This window comes from Vigna unguiculata, chromosome 4, assembly GCF_004118075.2.
Source record: "Vigna unguiculata cultivar IT97K-499-35 chromosome 4, ASM411807v1, whole genome shotgun sequence".
NCBI lineage: Eukaryota > Viridiplantae > Streptophyta > Magnoliopsida > Fabales > Fabaceae > Vigna > Vigna unguiculata.
In genome coordinates this window covers 5,674,959-5,693,041 of record NC_040282.1, presented here as the reverse complement: position 1 = coordinate 5,693,041, position 18,083 = coordinate 5,674,959, and the positions used below count along the sequence as shown (strand labels likewise).

General features: G+C 32.4%; 1 protein-coding gene across 1 annotated transcript; it reads left to right on the top strand.

Annotated features, from left to right (window-relative positions):
• The first annotated feature begins 6,673 nt into the window (after positions 1–6,673).
• LOC114181960 (probable galacturonosyltransferase 13) lies at positions 6,674–13,779 on the top strand. Its single transcript, XM_028068664.1, has 6 exons — positions 6,674–7,359; positions 8,529–8,584; positions 8,704–8,862; positions 10,649–11,239; positions 11,922–12,224; positions 12,794–13,779. Exons 1-6 carry the CDS (start codon positions 7,149–7,151, stop codon positions 13,076–13,078), a joined length of 1,605 nt encoding a protein of 534 aa, XP_027924465.1. The 5' UTR covers positions 6,674–7,148; the 3' UTR covers positions 13,079–13,779.
• The last annotated feature ends 4,304 nt before the right edge of the window (positions 13,780–18,083 follow it).

The following is an 18,083-nucleotide window of genomic DNA, read 5'->3' as shown; positions in this document are numbered from 1 at the left end:
AAAAAAAAGACTTGACTGAGTCCATTATAAGTCGGTGAGTTAAAGAGATTCGTTCACTTAATTTAAAAAACAATTGGAGCTTTTTAATTTGTTATTCAATCTTCTTTTTTCTAGTATGAAAATTAGACCAAAATACAAAATTAATGAATTAGAAATTGCAAAACAATCTTCCTATTAATGTGTCTATAATGACCATGACATATATTAATGCATATAAAATCACAACGGTGACGTTAATTCTAAATATCATATTAATATGCATACTAAACACAAACACTAAATTATAAGTCTAAATAATATCCGAATAAAATCTGAAACCCTGTGAGTTGAGAGATTTTAATTTTGAGAAAGAAGAAAAGATAGAGGAGAGCTATAAAGGAAAGCGAAAACTTGTGGGATATTCCCCATATTTTTTTAATTGTGTTGGGATATATATTGGGTAATTACTTCCTACACCCCATCAATTCTTAAAATTTTCTGAAAAACAAACGATCTTCCCCTTTACGGAAAACACTTCCGGAAGGTTATTACGAAGTGGGAGAAGGTTTTTGATGGGGCGAAGTAATCGGCTATATATTGATGTTTTTTCTTTTTTCTAATTTCTTTTTATCATAGATCGGTGAGTTTAACTAGGATTCGACTCATTGTAAGTTTAACCGGTGTAAATTGAGTTGATTTAATTCATAAATAAATGTGATTTTAATTTATTTATTTATTGTTTTTATCAACAATTATTAGTGGTTAATTTTTTTATATTAAAAGAGTTGAACCTTCATTCTCTTTTTTAAATTCTATTGAACTGACCTTAGTTGTGATTTTGGTTTCTGATTTTTTGAATTGGAGTACTACAAGCCGATAAATTTACTTTGTGTTTGGATGAAATATTTCAACAATGTTCAGAAATTGAAAAGTTTATGTTTGGTATTTGAATTGCTTGCAATTAAATTCTCTTCATTTTTTAAATAACTTGTTTGGATAAAAAAATTAAAATACCTTACATTTCAATTTCTTGTTTGAAAAAAACAATTGAATTTCTTGTGAGATAAAATTTAATTTTTACATTTATTTTAGACTTAATTATATTTTAAGTTCATGATAAATTTGGAAATGGGTTCGACGACCCAAAAGGGCCGAGCTGGCCCAACTACCCAACTGAATTGGTCTGACTCAATGACCCAAACGGGCAGAGTCAGTCGAAAAACCCAGACAGATTGGGTCGGCCCGATGATCTAAACAAGCCTTATGCCCAAACCGACTAGGTCATTGGGTCGGTCAGGCACGTTTAGGTCGTCGGGCCGGTCAGACCCATCTAGGTCGTCAGGTTAGTCAGGCCCGCCTAGATCGTCGGGTCGGTCAGACCCGTATAGGTCGTCAAGCTTGTCCAACCCATCTGAGTTGCAGGCCCATTTGTGTCATCAGGCACACTCGACAAGTTTGTGTCGATGGATCAACCCGACTTGGTAAGGTCGTCTGGCTCGTTTAGGTTGTCGGGCCAGTTGGGCCTGACTAGGTCATCGGATCCATCAAGCTTATTGGGTCAACGGGTCGATCAGGTTGTTGGGCCTGCCCGACATGTCTAGGTCGTCAGGCCCGCTTGACAACTCTAGGTCGTCTAACCCGCCAAACTTGTGTGGGTCATCGAACCCGCTGACTCGTCTTGGTTGTCAGGTTAATTTGGCCCGTCTCTGTCTTCGAACCCACTCGACTCGTTTAGGTCGTTAGTCCCTTTTGGGTCATCAGGCCCGCCAACCCATTTGTGTCATTGGGCCAGCCTGGTCCATCTAGGTTGTTGGGCCTACTCGACCCGTTTGTGTCGTCAGATCGGTCCAATCCATCTAGATTGTATGGCCAGCCCAGCCTGTCATGGTTGTCGGGTTTGCCGGGTCCGTCTGGGATTGAGTCCAAAGTGTGAGGTTTAGTGAGAAGAATTTCAAATTCCACATTTTTTGAGGGCATTTGAATTTCTTCTAATTTAGTTAATTGAAATGCTTCAAAAAAAATGCATACATTTTAAATGTTTTTTAATTTCTCCATCGAAACACAGTATTTCATCAAAAAAAATTCAAATTCTCCAAATAAATGAATCATCCTCTTGAATTACCTCGTCCAAACACACCATTAGGCTTTATGTTTGTTTTTTGAATTGGGAGTACAAGGAGTTTTTATTTATATTGATGATCTATGAGTTGTTATCAACCCTGACAAGTATATAATTCTTACAGAATCTTACTGATAAAACAAATACTGATTTTTGAAGGGAAAGTGGAGTTGAAGAGCTTCCTCTAGTTTTAAGCAAGTTGAGATTTTCAATGAATACTCTCATCACACTTTGTGGCCCACGGTGTTACTTCATTCTCATGAAGGAAACATATTCCCCTGGGTGGTCCTCACAACATGTTTAATTGCAGAGTTGCACCTTCACACTCGCCTCAATAAACTTAATTTGTAAGCTACAATATGAATGAAGAGAGAGTATGCATTTAAATAAACTTATTTTGTTTTTTGGAAAACAATTTTTTCTGAAACAAGTTGAGAAGAAAATAAAATAAATATAACAAATAAGCTAATTCAAACACTTTTACAGATTCATGGTTCTGATCTTTTGTTCATCAAACACTGATTCAAAGGGCACCTGATCTCACTTTTTCTACTGGTAATCTGCATATTTTCATCCCAAAAACAGTTAACCATGAAAAGCTTCACATTAGGTGAGATCTATGAAAAGCTTAACATACATAGTAGTGATAATTGAAGGTAAACTACGACCATGCAGAAGTTATTTAACTGTTATCCTAAGTTTTTTATTTGCGGTTATTAATGAAGAAAAGTCAATGCAGAGATTTCTTGTTTGTATATTGTATATATTTATTCTTTCAATAGAGTTTTTGGCTTTTGTAATTATGACTTGCATATGAGAGTTATTTCACAAATAATTTTATTGCAGAGTTTCTCGTTGAAATGACAAACAATGTGCACAGAGCTTCTGCTATTTTTTTAATATTTTGTATGAACTTGAGACTAATAAATTTAATGCTCTCAGTTACAAGTGTTATATATATATATATATATATATATATATATATATATATATATATATATATATATATATATATATATATATATATATATATATATCAACATCCTCCAACCAGACCTTTGGTCGGCCGATCCAAAGATAAGCGGTCGAAGACCGCCCGTTACAGACGTATAATTCCGTGGTTTGTTGATGTGGCAATTTTTCCAGAGTATCTTTAGGAGACTCACAACCCAAGAGGCCTTGGTCTGACCGCAACACCCGAGTAACCAAACGACCACGTCGGTAACGACCCAATTTATCAATGAAATTTTGTCACCATAACATAAATACACGGATCCATCGGTCGGTCGTACTAGAATCACATAACTACAAATTAAAGTAAAACAGGTCAATAATCAACTTTAAAAAACAATTGGGCAGTGGTTAAGAAAACCCTAACCACAGGCCTATGTCAAACACTATAAATAGGAGTCCAAGGTAAGTTGGTAAGGACTTTTACTTCGTATTTGTTACAACATTAATTGCATTCACCCGAACAGACTTGAACTGACTTAAGTATTGGAGCCTCATCGGCAGGTGCCCCGATCGTCTGGACAACCGAATGGGAGAAAAAGAAAGGAAATCGAGCGAAAGAAACTGCAACGATAAGAGAGTAAAAACAAATTGAGTTTTTTAGATAGATGCTAGGTTCATGTACCCGAAACATATATAAAAATTATGAATGAGTGTTTAATGAGCTTGTTCAAACCATGATCAACAATAAAGAGACTCAAACCATGATGAACAATAAATCCATGCAAACAAGACTACTTTTAACCTTGAATTACACAAACAAAAGACCAACAAATTTCTTGAAGAACTTAAAAAAATGCCAATTTTGTAAAGATTAAGATACTATAAAAAGACATGGTGTAGTTATTTTAAGGGAAAGTGGAGTTGAAGAGCTTGCTCTAGTTTTAAGCAAGTTGAGGTTTTCATTGAATCCTCTGATCACCCTTTGTGTCCCACAGCATTACTTCACTCTAATGGAGGGAACATATTCTCCATGGTGGTCCTCACAACAACATGATTCATTGCAGAGTTGCACCAGCACAGTGGCCCCAGTAAAACTACTTCAGAAGATGAAATATTCTGTTCTTGTTTTTTTTTTTTGGAATTTAAATGCTTGGTAATTTAGCAGAAAAATATTTTCACTGCAAAATGAAATAGATTTAAGAATAAGTTAATTCAAACATTTTTTTCTCATATTATAATGATTGAAAAAATAGACTAAGGACTAGTGTAAACTTGTTTAAAAAATTAGCATGTGCATGATTAGATCTTTTGTGCATTCCACACTTTTGGTGCGTCTTATGATCATAGAAAATAAACTTTTCTTCATTTTTTTTCCACCACAAACACTTAATCATTTTCTAGCTAAAACTATTGAGTCAAATCGAGGGTCCTTAGCAGCTTCATTTTTTCAATTCCTTAGCAATGAATAGTGAATTTTTTTCTCCTAGTACTAAGTTAATTAGTATTTTTTTTTTCTGAAGTTTAATTAGTTGGATGATACTCACTTATGTTCAGATGTGTCAGTTTGATATTCGTTAACTTTATTTATTGCTTTTACCACTAACTTTTAATATAAATATCAATACTTAATCTTGTAAGTCATTTTAAATACAATTTTTTTGTTCTGAAAGGGATCTAATTGAGATATTTTTTCAAAAATTATTATTCAATTGACACATTTTTAAAAGTAGGTACAAATTGACATATCCGAACAAAAATAGTACTATTGGCCTAATTAAACATTTTTGTCATAACTTTTTTTTTTTTTGAAATTTTGAAGTTATCTCAAACTGTTGGCATCTGAGAATTTTGAATTGAGCAATTTGTAATCAATAATACAATGTTTTCTATAAATCTTCTCTAATATTATCTCTGTTTCAAACTATTGTTATTTTCGTTTTTTTTTTTAATTTCAAATCTGTTTATGTTTTATAAAATTCAACCATCATTAATTATTCCTTACATATATTCTTTTCCAATACTAAATTTGATCTTTACCAAAAAAGTATGAAACTTCCAACTTCCTTAAAAAATACTTAAACAAAACCAAAACCACCTTTGCTTCCTAAATTAAATAAGAAAGCTTAGACTAAATGCACTTTACACTTTTAATTACTTCTCAACAATGGATTTGGAATGGAGAGAATATTTATAAATATAAACAAAAAAAGATTCAATACTTACCATTCAAAACAAGTACAAAGTTCAAAGAGAAAGTTTGGAAATATCTTTAGTTACGAGTGTTTTCAAAGTAAATCACATGCTAATTATTTTTTTAAGTAATATCATTTTTCTTAATTTATGTTAACGAGTAAAGAGGCATTTTACCAAATTAATACGGCTCCTCAAGACTTTTATGAAGGCTTCAAATTTGTTCGTTTTACCAAATTCCACTACAAACATATTACCATGAAAAAAAGTGCTTGTCATTACAAATTCAAACACGCAATAAAACTTTTATAACTCCAACCATCTATGATTTTCACAATAGACTTTATTTTTAGTTTAACATTCAATAATAACATATAAACACGTGGTTTGTATTGTATATGCCCCTTAAAAATTAATAGGATATATAAGATCAATTGGGAAAATTTATATTTACATGAAGAACTTAACTCTTATTGTATGAGTTTGGAGTGCATTGGATGATAATATTATAACATTCAAAATTTATTTATACCAATTAAACATTCAATTTAACATTCCAAATATGAGAACTTTAAATTCTCTTGTAGAAGTTTTTTTTTTTTTTCAAGTTTCATTATAAAAAAACTATACACATAGATGTGATGTGATTTTGCATTTATTAGACGTGGTTTTAGAATTAGTAGATAAATCACATTTTAATTTATTTATATATATATATATATATATATATATATATATATATATATATATATATATAAAAAGACAATATCCAATCTTCCAACCAAACATTGATACAAGAAAAGACACCTAAATTTGGTGTAGATGTGGTCTTTGCAGCTATGTTATTCATCTTTATGAAATGCACTAGAGTTTTAGTTCAAAAATCTCACTCCAAGATGTTACCATACAAATCCCACTTTATTGTTTTATGATAGGCTTGTTAAAGCTTCTCTCTTGCAACAATATTTGGTACAAATGCACCACCCCTTTCTCAACCTTTTCTAGTTCTAGTACTATTACTTTTTACAAAATTAAGAGGACAAACTTTAAATTTTAATATTTAGGATTACAAACATACTTTTAAGATTTAAAATACTAAACTATTTTTTGAAAAAAATGGATTGCAGTTTTATTTTTAATTAAGGTATTTATTTATAACCTAGACTCAAATATTAACTTTTTAGAATATGAAAGTTTATTTAAATGTTTTTTCTTTCATTACATACAGCTAAAAAATATAATTTTTAACCATATTACTAAGATGATTTGGCAGGATGTCTTAAATTACAGCACATTGGTGAGAGAAAAAAACATGACACCACGTTTTGTCATAACAGAAAGACATTAACTAAAATTAACCACCACTTGCTCTCAATGCTATCCACATAATCTTCAAGATCTGTCCATAAACATAGGAGCTACCTAAAATTAACTGCAAAAAACAATGTTCCACTTCCTAATCTCAAGGTCAAACACTCACCCCAGATTTCTCTCTCCTCCCTTTCTCTCCCTCACACACAGACACACACACTCTCTCTCTCTAACCCCAACACGGTTTTGACTAACGAAAGCTTTTCATATTTTTCTTTATTATTTTCATAATTTTCCGGAAATAGAAAACATATTCTCTCTCTCTGTGTTCCTGTGTCCTTCTCTCTCACCATCGTTCTTGATCCATGGAAGAGGAACTTCACAACCCAGAAGAAAGTTGATTCCTTAGGGCGAGAATCGGATACCCAATTGGCTGGAGCTTCCAATGCGGGCTAGGAGGAGACCCGAGAACGACCGTGGTGGATCTGATGATGGTGGGTTTTGCAGGGACATGGGTGATGAAGATGGTTTCAGGCGGATGTAGGGTTGTTTTGTGGGGCAACGATCTGGTGGTGCTGCAGCAGCATAGACAACGATGCAGCTTCACTTCTCGCCTAGCATGAGAAGCATCACGATATCGAGCAACAATGGGATTATTGACTTGATGAGGATCAAGGTTGCAGCTTGCCACATTTCCTATCGAACCCTCTTCCACACCATCCTCATCCTTGCTTTCTTGTTGCCCTTTGTCTTCATTCTCACTGCTCTTGTTACCCTTGAAGGTGTCAACAAGTGCTCCTCTTTTGGTACTATTTTTTTTTTCTCCTCTTCTTCTTCTTCCAATTCTTCATTTTATTATGTCCTTTCATTGTTTATTTATTTGGGTACACTTTCTGTATTAATGTTGAGTGATCCATGTAGTCTGCCTCATCTGGTGATATCTGATTGACCTTTTATTTATTCATTTGGTTACATTGTGTGTATATTTGTATTTGGTCTTTAGCCAAACTACTTGACTATGGTGATCCATGCTGTGTGCTCATGTAGCCAATCTCACCTTGTGGGATATCTTCTGAGACTTTTATTATTCTGTTGATTACATTGCGTATTCATTAGTACTTGCTCTTTAGTCTAACTAAATGGCTTGGTGTGATCCGTATAGCCAATCTCACCTTATAGGTTATCTTATTAGACTTTCATTTATTCACTTGGTTACATTGTGTATGCATTTGTTTTTGGCCAGTCTCGAACTAAATGAATTTGATGTGATCTGTGTGGCTGGCCTTACCTGATATATTTGATTAGGCTTTTGTTGCTGTGTGGATATGGTTTGGTTTTGGAGATATTGGATTAACACGCGTTTTTTGTTAATTTGTTGTTCTAAGAAGGATCTGGGTTTGGATGTTGGGGTAAATTATGTCCTTGTGCTAGGTTAGCGGGGCTTAGAAATGTTTTATTGCAATCATAGATTGTTTACCTTATGGTTGTCTTGTCAGTTTTCCTTTTTCTAGCTAAGCTAGCATTTGCCTTCATTTCAGGATCTCAAGTATAACTGGCCAATTTAATTGACTAATGATCATTTGTTGCATAGCTTTAATGCACTTGAACTTTGGATTAGTAGTGATGGTGACAACGGATAATGATTGTTCTTGACAAGCATTGCTGAAATTTGTACCTTGCTTCTTTCATGTGGCAAACGATTATATGCTTTGTGTATTAGCACCGAAAATTATTGTCTTATTGCTAATTAATTAAATCTGGTTGGTATTTTGCACTTTTTCAACCCCCCACTTTATAAAACTAGTGCTTTCAGTTGTTAATTAAAGTTTTGATGGATCTTTTTCTATCATTTTGAAACATCTTGTATCTTTGTATCTTTCGCCATCATACAAATATCAGGTTCTGAAAGTTCTTTGTTTGTCTCACCTTTTGTCTACTTCTGACCCTTGATTGGTTCCTTTTTTTTATTCTCCAGATTGTTTAGGTAGGCGGTTGGGACCAAGGCTTCTTGGTAGGGTTGATGATTCATCGGTAAATAATTTTGTTACTTCAAATCTATTTCTTGTTAAAATGTCAAGTCTACTAATATTTTGGTTAAATAACTATGGTCTGAATTCTGAATCCTTCTTATGATGATTGTAATGGTGCAGAAGAGACTAGTTAGAGATTTTTACAAGATCCTCAACGAAGTAAAGACCGGGGAAATTCCACCTGCTCTAGACCTGCCGGATTCGTTTGAGCAACTAGTTTCTGATATGAAGAGCAAACAATATGATGCAAAATCATTTGCCTTCTTGTTAAGGGGAATGGTAAGTTATGTTATGCTTGCATTAAGTATCATATATTACCTATAATTGAATTCCAGATGTTTTCCAATTTTAGTCATTATACTTCATTATACCTTATATTGAATCACACATTTTAGGCATTGCTGAAATGTGAATATCAGAAGGTTGAGGTTGGGATTACTGATGTGCTTTATGTGAATCTTGGCTATTCTTTAATAAAAATATGTGCTGATACAATGATCCAGCTTATCATATCTCTATTTTCTTCTTTTTGTGTATCTTTATTTGAACCTGCAAACTGATGGCGAAGTCTGGTTTTGGCATGTAGCTCCTATATGATGAAGGGGATAAACTTCAGTGTATAAATAGAGTTCAGTATAACCATTGGTTAGAAAATCAGTGGTTAAGATTTTCTAATCAAAGATTATATCTTTCTTTTATCCCCCTATGTATGGCCCTCACGGTTGGCTTAGGGAGCTAAATCTCTACCCGTGACGTGTCTTAGTAGCATTTATACCAATTGCTATACATCATATTCTTATGCCCTTTTTCTTGTATCATTATTATAATGTTTAAGGTTTAACTTAATGGTTCTTGGTTTGCAACTACAATTATATGACATAAAGAAAGTTTCATTATGTGTACTGAACTTAGGTATTTAAAGGGATTTTTTGAAATTATTTTGTGCTATAATTAGTTATGTGCCTTATTTAAATATTACTTAAAAGATTTATACTCTGCTGCATATTACTTTATGCTACCTCATGATGCAAGTCAATCAGGAACACTCCCAAGATTATGTAGATTGCTTTTACCAAGATGTATGTTGGTCATTATGTTCCATGGAATTCAATTTATAGTCTGATTCCTTTATACAAAGTATTGTTACTTTAAGACTTCCTTTATCTGAATTTACTGGAGATAGTTTTTTATACACCGGATAACAAATAGTACTGTTTTTATAAGTTGTGTAGGGATTTATTATATAATTGTTTTGAAATGTTGGACAAACAATCATAAGTCACTGTATAAATAATACAATAATAAGAGTACTGTTGGTTGATTTGGCCAAATGAAAAATTGCTCCTTTCTCGTAGTGATGTTTTGGAAGAGTGACTAACACCTACACCTGCAAATTTCATAGCATTGCTAAACAGGCATGTCCATGTTGGTCGCAAGTATCTTTCAGGTTGTTTATATAATTAAGGAAATCTAAAGAAACCTTTTGCTTTAAATCAAAATGGTAATGAATATTTTGAACTTGACAGATGATAATCATGTATTAGCAGCAATTAGAAATGTGATGTTCTTTCCACAAATTACTCATGTTGTGGTTATCTTTGGTACACATCTTTCAGTCCTTATCTGTTTAATTCTACTTGATACTTACATATATCCCTGACACCATGTCATTCAGATTAAGATTTCTGTTGAAATCATTTTACAATATTATTTTACCTTTCGGTTATTTTACCTCAAGTGATCTTTCTATTGCCTTCTCTTGATTTTGAAAGTTCCAAGTTTTATGTTTTTATTATCTTTTTCCATTCTTTGTTTAAACCTTAAACATTATTTTCACTTTAATTATGTAGATCTGTTGAACATATATGTCTATTTATCTGCAGTTGGTAGTATTTTTTGAGATCTTCATACTCTCATCACAAATATATAGCTCACATCATATCATTATTATTATTTCATACCATTGGCGCATTTATCGTAATAGGCATTTTAGTTCCTGTTTTAATAGTGGTGCTAGGTGATGATTATATTGATCTTGGCCACATTGCAATATGTCTTTGAACAGATGGAGAAATTTGAGAGAGATACCAGAGAAGCTAAATTTGCAGAGCTGATGAATAAGCACTTTGCAGCAAGTTCAGTCCCTAAAGGGATTCATTGTCTGTCTTTGCGTTTGACCGATGAATATTCCTCAAATGCGCATGCGCGCAAACAACTGCCTCCGCCGGAGTTACTACCTAGACTGTCTGACAACTCTTACCACCATTTTATTGTTTCAACCGACAACATCTTGGCCGCTGCTGTAGTTGTTAGTTCTACTGTTCAGTCATCTCAGTATCCTGACAAAATAGTCTTTCATGTCATCACTGACAAAAAAACTTATGCGGGCATGCACTCATGGTTTGCACTAAATCCTATCACTCCTGCTATAGTTGAAGTCAAAGGCATTCACCAGTTTGATTGGTTGACGAGAGAAAATGTTCCAGTACTTGAAGCCGTAGAAAATCAAAATGGGATAAGGAATTACTACCACGGCAATAATTATGCCAGAAACAATCTCAGTGAAACCAATCCTCAGAAATATGCCGCAAAATTGCAGGCTAGAAGTCCAAAGTATATATCTTTGCTCAACCATCTCCGCATTTATTTACCTGAGGTAAGTTGGATGCAACAATTCTCTCTCTATTATCTATGAATATTGTTGAAATTGAATCTTTTCAGATCATAATTCAGAAATAATTGGGAACAATTTATATTAGATTCAACAAGGAATCTTATATTGTGTGATTTTTATTTTTGATAGTGTATAACAAGGGAAGAGAACTGAAAATGAATTATTGACCTAAGACCTTAGAACGTGGCTTTTATACTGCCTTATTCTAAGCTTAGTATTCATCTGTAAATTCTGCATTGTAAGCTCCTTAGCTGAATTTGTAGGAAAAATTGGTTCGTCAGTACCAAATGTCTCTGAATTCTGATGAATAACAATAATCAAAGAAAACATAAAAACTAGGTGTTAAAACATGCAGAATTCCATTGAACTATTTCATGTAAAATGCTTGGCCCAAAGTGTTTTACCAGTGGGGCTATTTTTTTGAAGGAATATAAACGATGAAATGAATGGAGGATGCTTTCCCTTCCCCACGGTGGTAGGTATTGTTGCTCCTGCAAATTGATAATTGTTACTTAATATTTGCATTACTTTCATTAACATTTAGCACCTATAAGTTATATACCTTTTTTATACGAAGCCAACTAACTAAGCATGGGAGTATTTTGTGTTGGAGAAAATTTTCCTCTTGTTTATGCTGATTATGTTTTCCTTGTGTGTTGAACAGCTTTTTCCAAACCTTGACAAAGTGGTTTTTTTGGATGATGATGTTGTGGTTCAACGTGACTTGTCTCTGCTTTGGGAAATTAATCTGAATGGAAAAGTTAACGGAGCTGTGGAAACTTGCAGAGGCGCTGATGAGTGGGTAATGTCTAAGCATTTTAGGAACTACTTCAATTTTTCCCATCCCCTCATTGCACAACATTTGGACCCTGATGAATGTGCTTGGGCTTATGGGATGAATGTGTTTGATCTGCGTGCATGGAGATCAACAAACATTAGAGAAACATATCATACCTGGCTGAAGGAGGTAAAACCCTAAGCCCAAATATACTCAATCTATTTCTTTTTATTTGACAGTATTCAACAATTTAAAGTTCTTGCAAATTCTGAATTTCAAATTAAGGCTATGGTACTAGTTCAAAGGTTCACATGGATTCATAGACATATGCATCATATATGTAGTATAAACCATCAATTTCTTCCTCAAATTATTACCCTCTCTTAAGCTATGCTATCCCTTAAGTACTAAATTATTCGAGTTTTCCCTGAAACATTTAATATTCATCACTTTAATCCTTAAGTTGATGTATTGCATTAAAGTTTAGGGACCAATTTTGACGGTTTATAGTATGTGAAGGAATTCTTAGCACAATTTCTAACACTTCCAGAACTACCTAAGTTGTGTTTTTTTTACTTTGGAGACCACTCATGAAAGAAGGTAATACCTGATGAATGAAATGACTGTTTACACACACACACAGACACACACACATATATATATATATATGCTTGTGTTCAAGGTATTTTGTATATGTATTAGGTGGTAGTATGAGAAGACATGAGCTTTAGTTTCTTATGTTGTATTTTGTATGGCAGAATCTGCGGTCAAACCTGACGATGTGGAAGCTTGGAACCCTTCCACCTGCTTTGATTGCATTTAAAGGTCATGTTCTCCCTATTGATCATTCTTGGCACATGCTTGGGTTGGGTTATCAGAACAAAACGGATATTGAGAGTGTGAAGAAGGCTGCTGTTATTCATTACAACGGCCAGTCAAAACCTTGGTTGCAAATTGGCTTTGAACATCTGAGGCCATTTTGGACCAAGTATGTCAATTATTCAAATGATTTTGTTAGAAACTGCCACATCTTGGATTCATAGTCTGCCATGAGATGCACTATGGTTTGAAACAACAGTGCATGCATAAACTACAAAAAGGGACGAGTAAATACAGGTTTCATCTAAATTTTTGCGGCTTGAGGTTTTCTTCAAGATGAATTTTGAGAAGTCAATAGAAAATTGGTTGAGAGGGCAAAGTTATCAAGGACATGGCATCCTCTAACATTTTTGCACACACAGTTGCCATCCTGGCATGGCCATGAGAATCAACAGTCTTGTTACATACAAACACGTCCTATATATTTTGTTGGTGAAAGGATACTGTTATTGGTCTTATGTGGGGATTCTATATCAAAATTTCCTTAGTGAATGTTGGAGAATAAACTCAATGCTGAAGATAAAAAAGGGTCATGCTCATGTACCTGTGTCATCAAACTAGTTCATTGTTGAGAACACAAGTGCTAGGACAGTTAATCTGTGAGGTTCCCCACTAGTGCACTGTTCTCCCCCCATCATTTTTTAGTTTGTTAATTTTTGTTAGTACCAATTTTTACATTCACCCTATTGGATTTCATATCATGATGGTGAATTGTAGGAGCAGTAGTTCTTGAGATTGCTTTGTTACAGGTTCATTAAATTGGGGAATTGTCTGTAGGATATATCTATTTCTATATTTGTTGTTATTCGTTGTGTATGATTACAGACATTGGAAATGTGCAGATATTCTTTTTTACCCTTCTCCATTTCAGTTATTCCTATAGTCATTGTGTTCTTCATCTTTTGCAGCTCATGCATTCACAAAATTGGCATTATAGAAATTATTAAAAAGCAAAACAATATAAATGGAACAAATAATATGTGCACCAAGAGGGTAAAGATTTTGTATACATAAATTGTCATATATTAAGTTTGTTAACTGTCAAAAGTGATTCCTGTTTAGTTGATGTTTAAAAGTTTACACTGATAGTGTGTACTTGAATTAAACTCAAACAAATACAAATTTCATGGTATTACAAACTTGTTGTTTTCCAGTTTTATGAAAGATCAATGTGTCAAGGGAATACAAGTGAAAATATTTTATTCTGAAAGAATTTATTACATTTAAACTGCACAAGTTATTTATATGCAACTTTTCTGACTTTATTTGATGCTTGTCTGGATTTTAGTGCTTACAGAATTATTCTCATGTACCAAGTACCAACCTATATACATATATTTTAAAAAAAACACTATTTTATACATAAAAAAATTGACTAAATGTTTAGTTGGTAATATTTTATACTGAATGTTTTCAACAGAACTTTTCTTGAGGACTTTAATCACTCATTTTCTAATCATTGGACCATTGTCTATTCAGTTTACCTTTTTCTATACATTGTTTACCTTCTTTCTTTCACTGTCTTCTGTTTTATTTATTTTTGTCTGTATCACTCCACTGTTTTCTTTTACTTGTTTTGGCAAAAAAATCTCAGTCAAAACTCTCTGGAATATTTCTTTTCAACAGTAAACAGATAACATGATTCATATGCATGGATTTTGAAGCACTGATTAGGGTTGATTTATTCCCCTTGTTCACATGAGTCCAAAAGTACCAATGATAATGAGATTCTGCACAATCAAGAGATTATTAACTTTAACGTACACTAAGGATTAACCAAACAAAAAAGAATGATAAAATACATAAAAAGAAGAATCTGAAAGAAGGATTTTGCAAGGTTGGTGATGACGTGAATCCCATTTACAACTATTCTGCGTTAATGAACAATGATCCCTTCAAAGTGCTTGCAGGATCTTCTTATCTTTCTTTTTTTAGGACATTTTGAAATCAAAGGTTGGACCTACCATGTCATGTAATGTTTTACTTTTCATATTTTCTTTAATCATGTTAGTTGACAAGTGATTATTTGGTTGCATGATTAAAAATTAGCAAGTGCCAATTAGTTTTGTAGCCATATGGAAGAGCTTAATCTTCTAAATTCTGGAAGAAAGAAATGGCAACAACCTACTATTTTTAATACACTCTTTTTTCTTATTCAAAATTAATTGTAAACATGTTTATAAGAAATATTTCTGCTTTTTATTTTAATCTTTAACAAGTTTGTTCTGGCTTGAGTCCCTAAAAATGATTTTGTTTTATCCATGTTGTTATATTGACTTTGATAATTTCACACACTACTATATGACAGAAAACGATTAGGACCACTTAATAGAACAAAAAAGAAGTCTAAGGATAAAACAAAAAATAAGAGGCAAAATAAATATAAAATGGTTATCGAGGGAAAAAAATATCATATTTTGATGATGAAAACACAATTCTATAATTTATGAATTTTGGAATTAGTTTCTTTTCGAAATTTTATACTAATTTAGTCTTTCATCTTTACAAAAACGTGAATTTAGTCATTCTTACCAATTTTTTTTAAGTTTATTTGACATTTTAAACGCGTTTTATGATAATATTTAAGTTAACATTAAAACGAAAATGTGTCAAATGGTGTAAACAATTCAAATACTATCATGAAATGCGCGCGCTTGAAACTTTAGATAAATTTAACAAAATTTGGTTAAAAGGACTAAATTAACGTATTTTTAAAGATGAAGGACTAAATTCGTCAAAAGTTTTGAAGAGGGACTAATTCCAAATTTCACTGAAACTTGAAAGAACAAAAACATATTTAACCCATTTGTTAAAGATTATAAATTGGTAAAAATCTCACTTTTTTAAAAAGTTTCATTCACAATTTTATAATTTAAATAACTTTTAACTAATAATATAGAATAAAAGAAATATTAGATAATTTAAATTTTTTTACTGAGTTTTTTCTTTATTGTGTTAGAAAATGATTACTCAAACAATACTAATAATAATAAAAATATGAAATAACATAATAATAATTATTAGAGCAATAATAACAATAATAAATAAAAAGTAAATGAGAAAAAGGAAAGAAATAGCCTCGATTGAGACACGCATAGCGCTATCCTTAGAAAGAAAATGTCCCTACTGCACAGGGCTAAACAAATATACAATCATATGTGTTTTCAATCATGTGCATTTCTCTCCCAAGATACAACAACCCGTCAGATCGATCGAGTGCAACGAAGGATCTCCGAACCTTATGAACACCATTGTCTTAAAGATAATATAGAGAAGAAAAGAAGAACACTCTTAAGAAAACTTCAGTGTTTCTGTTGTCTCTGTTGTTGTTTTATTGTCTCTTTCCCCTATCCACCTAGGTGGTATTTATAGGTAGCAAAAGGAGACAAAGGAGTAAAGTGTAATAAGAATATAGTCGTTAGCCATACAAAACATTAACCCATAAATTAAAGGTCTATAAAAACATGAGTAGAAGTAGAATTTTTATTTTAATTATTTATTTTTTAAAGTATATTAAAATATTTCTAACAATCCCCCACATAATTTAAAAAATAAAATAAAACAAAATATATTATCTTTTAAAACAAAATATTGTAGTTCAACGTAAGGAAACTTCTGGGTCTGACCCTTACACCTAGTGTTTATAAACTTTCACCCGAGAAAATGCAGAGACTTAATTGCCTTGAGCTACATCCCCTGTGACCAGGTTTTAGTAAATAACACATACAATATCGGTGTTCATTATAAGTTTTAATTAGTGGGTGCACGTTACGACTTTGTGCATGTATCTTGTTTCATGAGTGTCATTTAGAGACTTGCCCATGTCTCACAATGGCGATCCCACCATCACATTCACTAGGTAAACCCTCAAAGGGTGGTTTGTGACTCACACCCCTACAATAATTGTCATTGGGTTTATTAAGAGGTATTTTGCAAAATAATGCACATATATCAACCATTGAGTTTATTAAGAGGTGTTTTATAAAAAAAGCATAATAATGCACATACCTCAACCTTATTATTGCCACAACCACAATTTATAGTATATCTCGCCATAGGAATGAGACATAAAATTTAATCAAATTATTTGGTGTACTTTAGTCAACAACAACTTAACAACTTCGTTGTTACCCATTGAACTCCATTTCATGGGATCGCCATTCATGTGGAGATGGGTGTCCATTCTTGTAGCTTATTTATGGGCTAAAGTCTCATTCCCCTCGACGACTCAAATTTTTGTTGTTGATGCATCAACCCTTTGATAAACAGATATGCAATATTTCTTTCTGACCTGACAAAGTCAAGAGAGACAATATCATGAGTAATTAAGTCTTTATATTTATCTCTCATTCTCGTATGTCAATTTTTCATTGACATTTTTACTAGAAACTTTAAATATAACAATTTGATTGTCAGGATGCATTGAAAATAGGAATAATTTATGCTTGCATAATGATCATGACAACAACTTTTTAACATATTTCCATGATAGTGTACCTCCATCCAGGGTATAGAACATAACCATAACCAATAGTTAATTTTGTCACCAAAATCAATATCCAATTTACATTAATATATATCATTCAATAATCTCAAGAAATTGGCATATTGCCATAACTAGAAGAAACACAAATAATATTACACTAGATGGAAAAACAATAAGGTATCACAAACAAATTTAGATAATTTATCATTTGAAGGAAACATCTCTAGAAATTTATCAATATAAATAACCAAAGATTTTTTTCTCATTACAAGGTATATTAACCTTTACAAGACACCCCCACACTTTGAAATATTTTAAATGTGGTTCTTTTTTCTTTCATAACTCATAACAAGTTTTATCACAACCTTTTGTGTTCAAAATACGGTAAGCAAGATATAAAATTTCATTAATATAATTTTTGGCAAAGACAAGCTAGAACTTGAAACATATCATTTACCATATCAAACAAAAGCATTTTTTTTCTTTTGCTGCACCATTAGATTAACACCATATGAATATGTTACTTAATGAATAATACCATGAATTTCACATAAAAATACTCATTTATAAATACATGTATCATCACTTCTCTATTTAATTAATTTTGTACCTCAAAATTGCATAATTTGAATGGTCCCTAAACAAAATTTCTCAACTTCTCAACAATTATAATAATAGCATGT

Bases quoted from the DNA above. Each gene is read 5' to 3' on its own strand.
- LOC114181960 (XM_028068664.1), top strand. From the start codon at position 7,149: ATGCAGCTTCACTTCTCGCCTAGCATGAGAAGCATCACGATATCGAGC. The intron at 7,360-8,528 runs GTACTATTTTTT...TTTATTCTCCAG, and splicing joins CAACAAGTGCTCCTCTTTTG to ATTGTTTAGGTAGGCGGTTG. The intron at 12,225-12,793 runs GTAAAACCCTAA...TTTGTATGGCAG, and splicing joins ATCATACCTGGCTGAAGGAG to AATCTGCGGTCAAACCTGAC.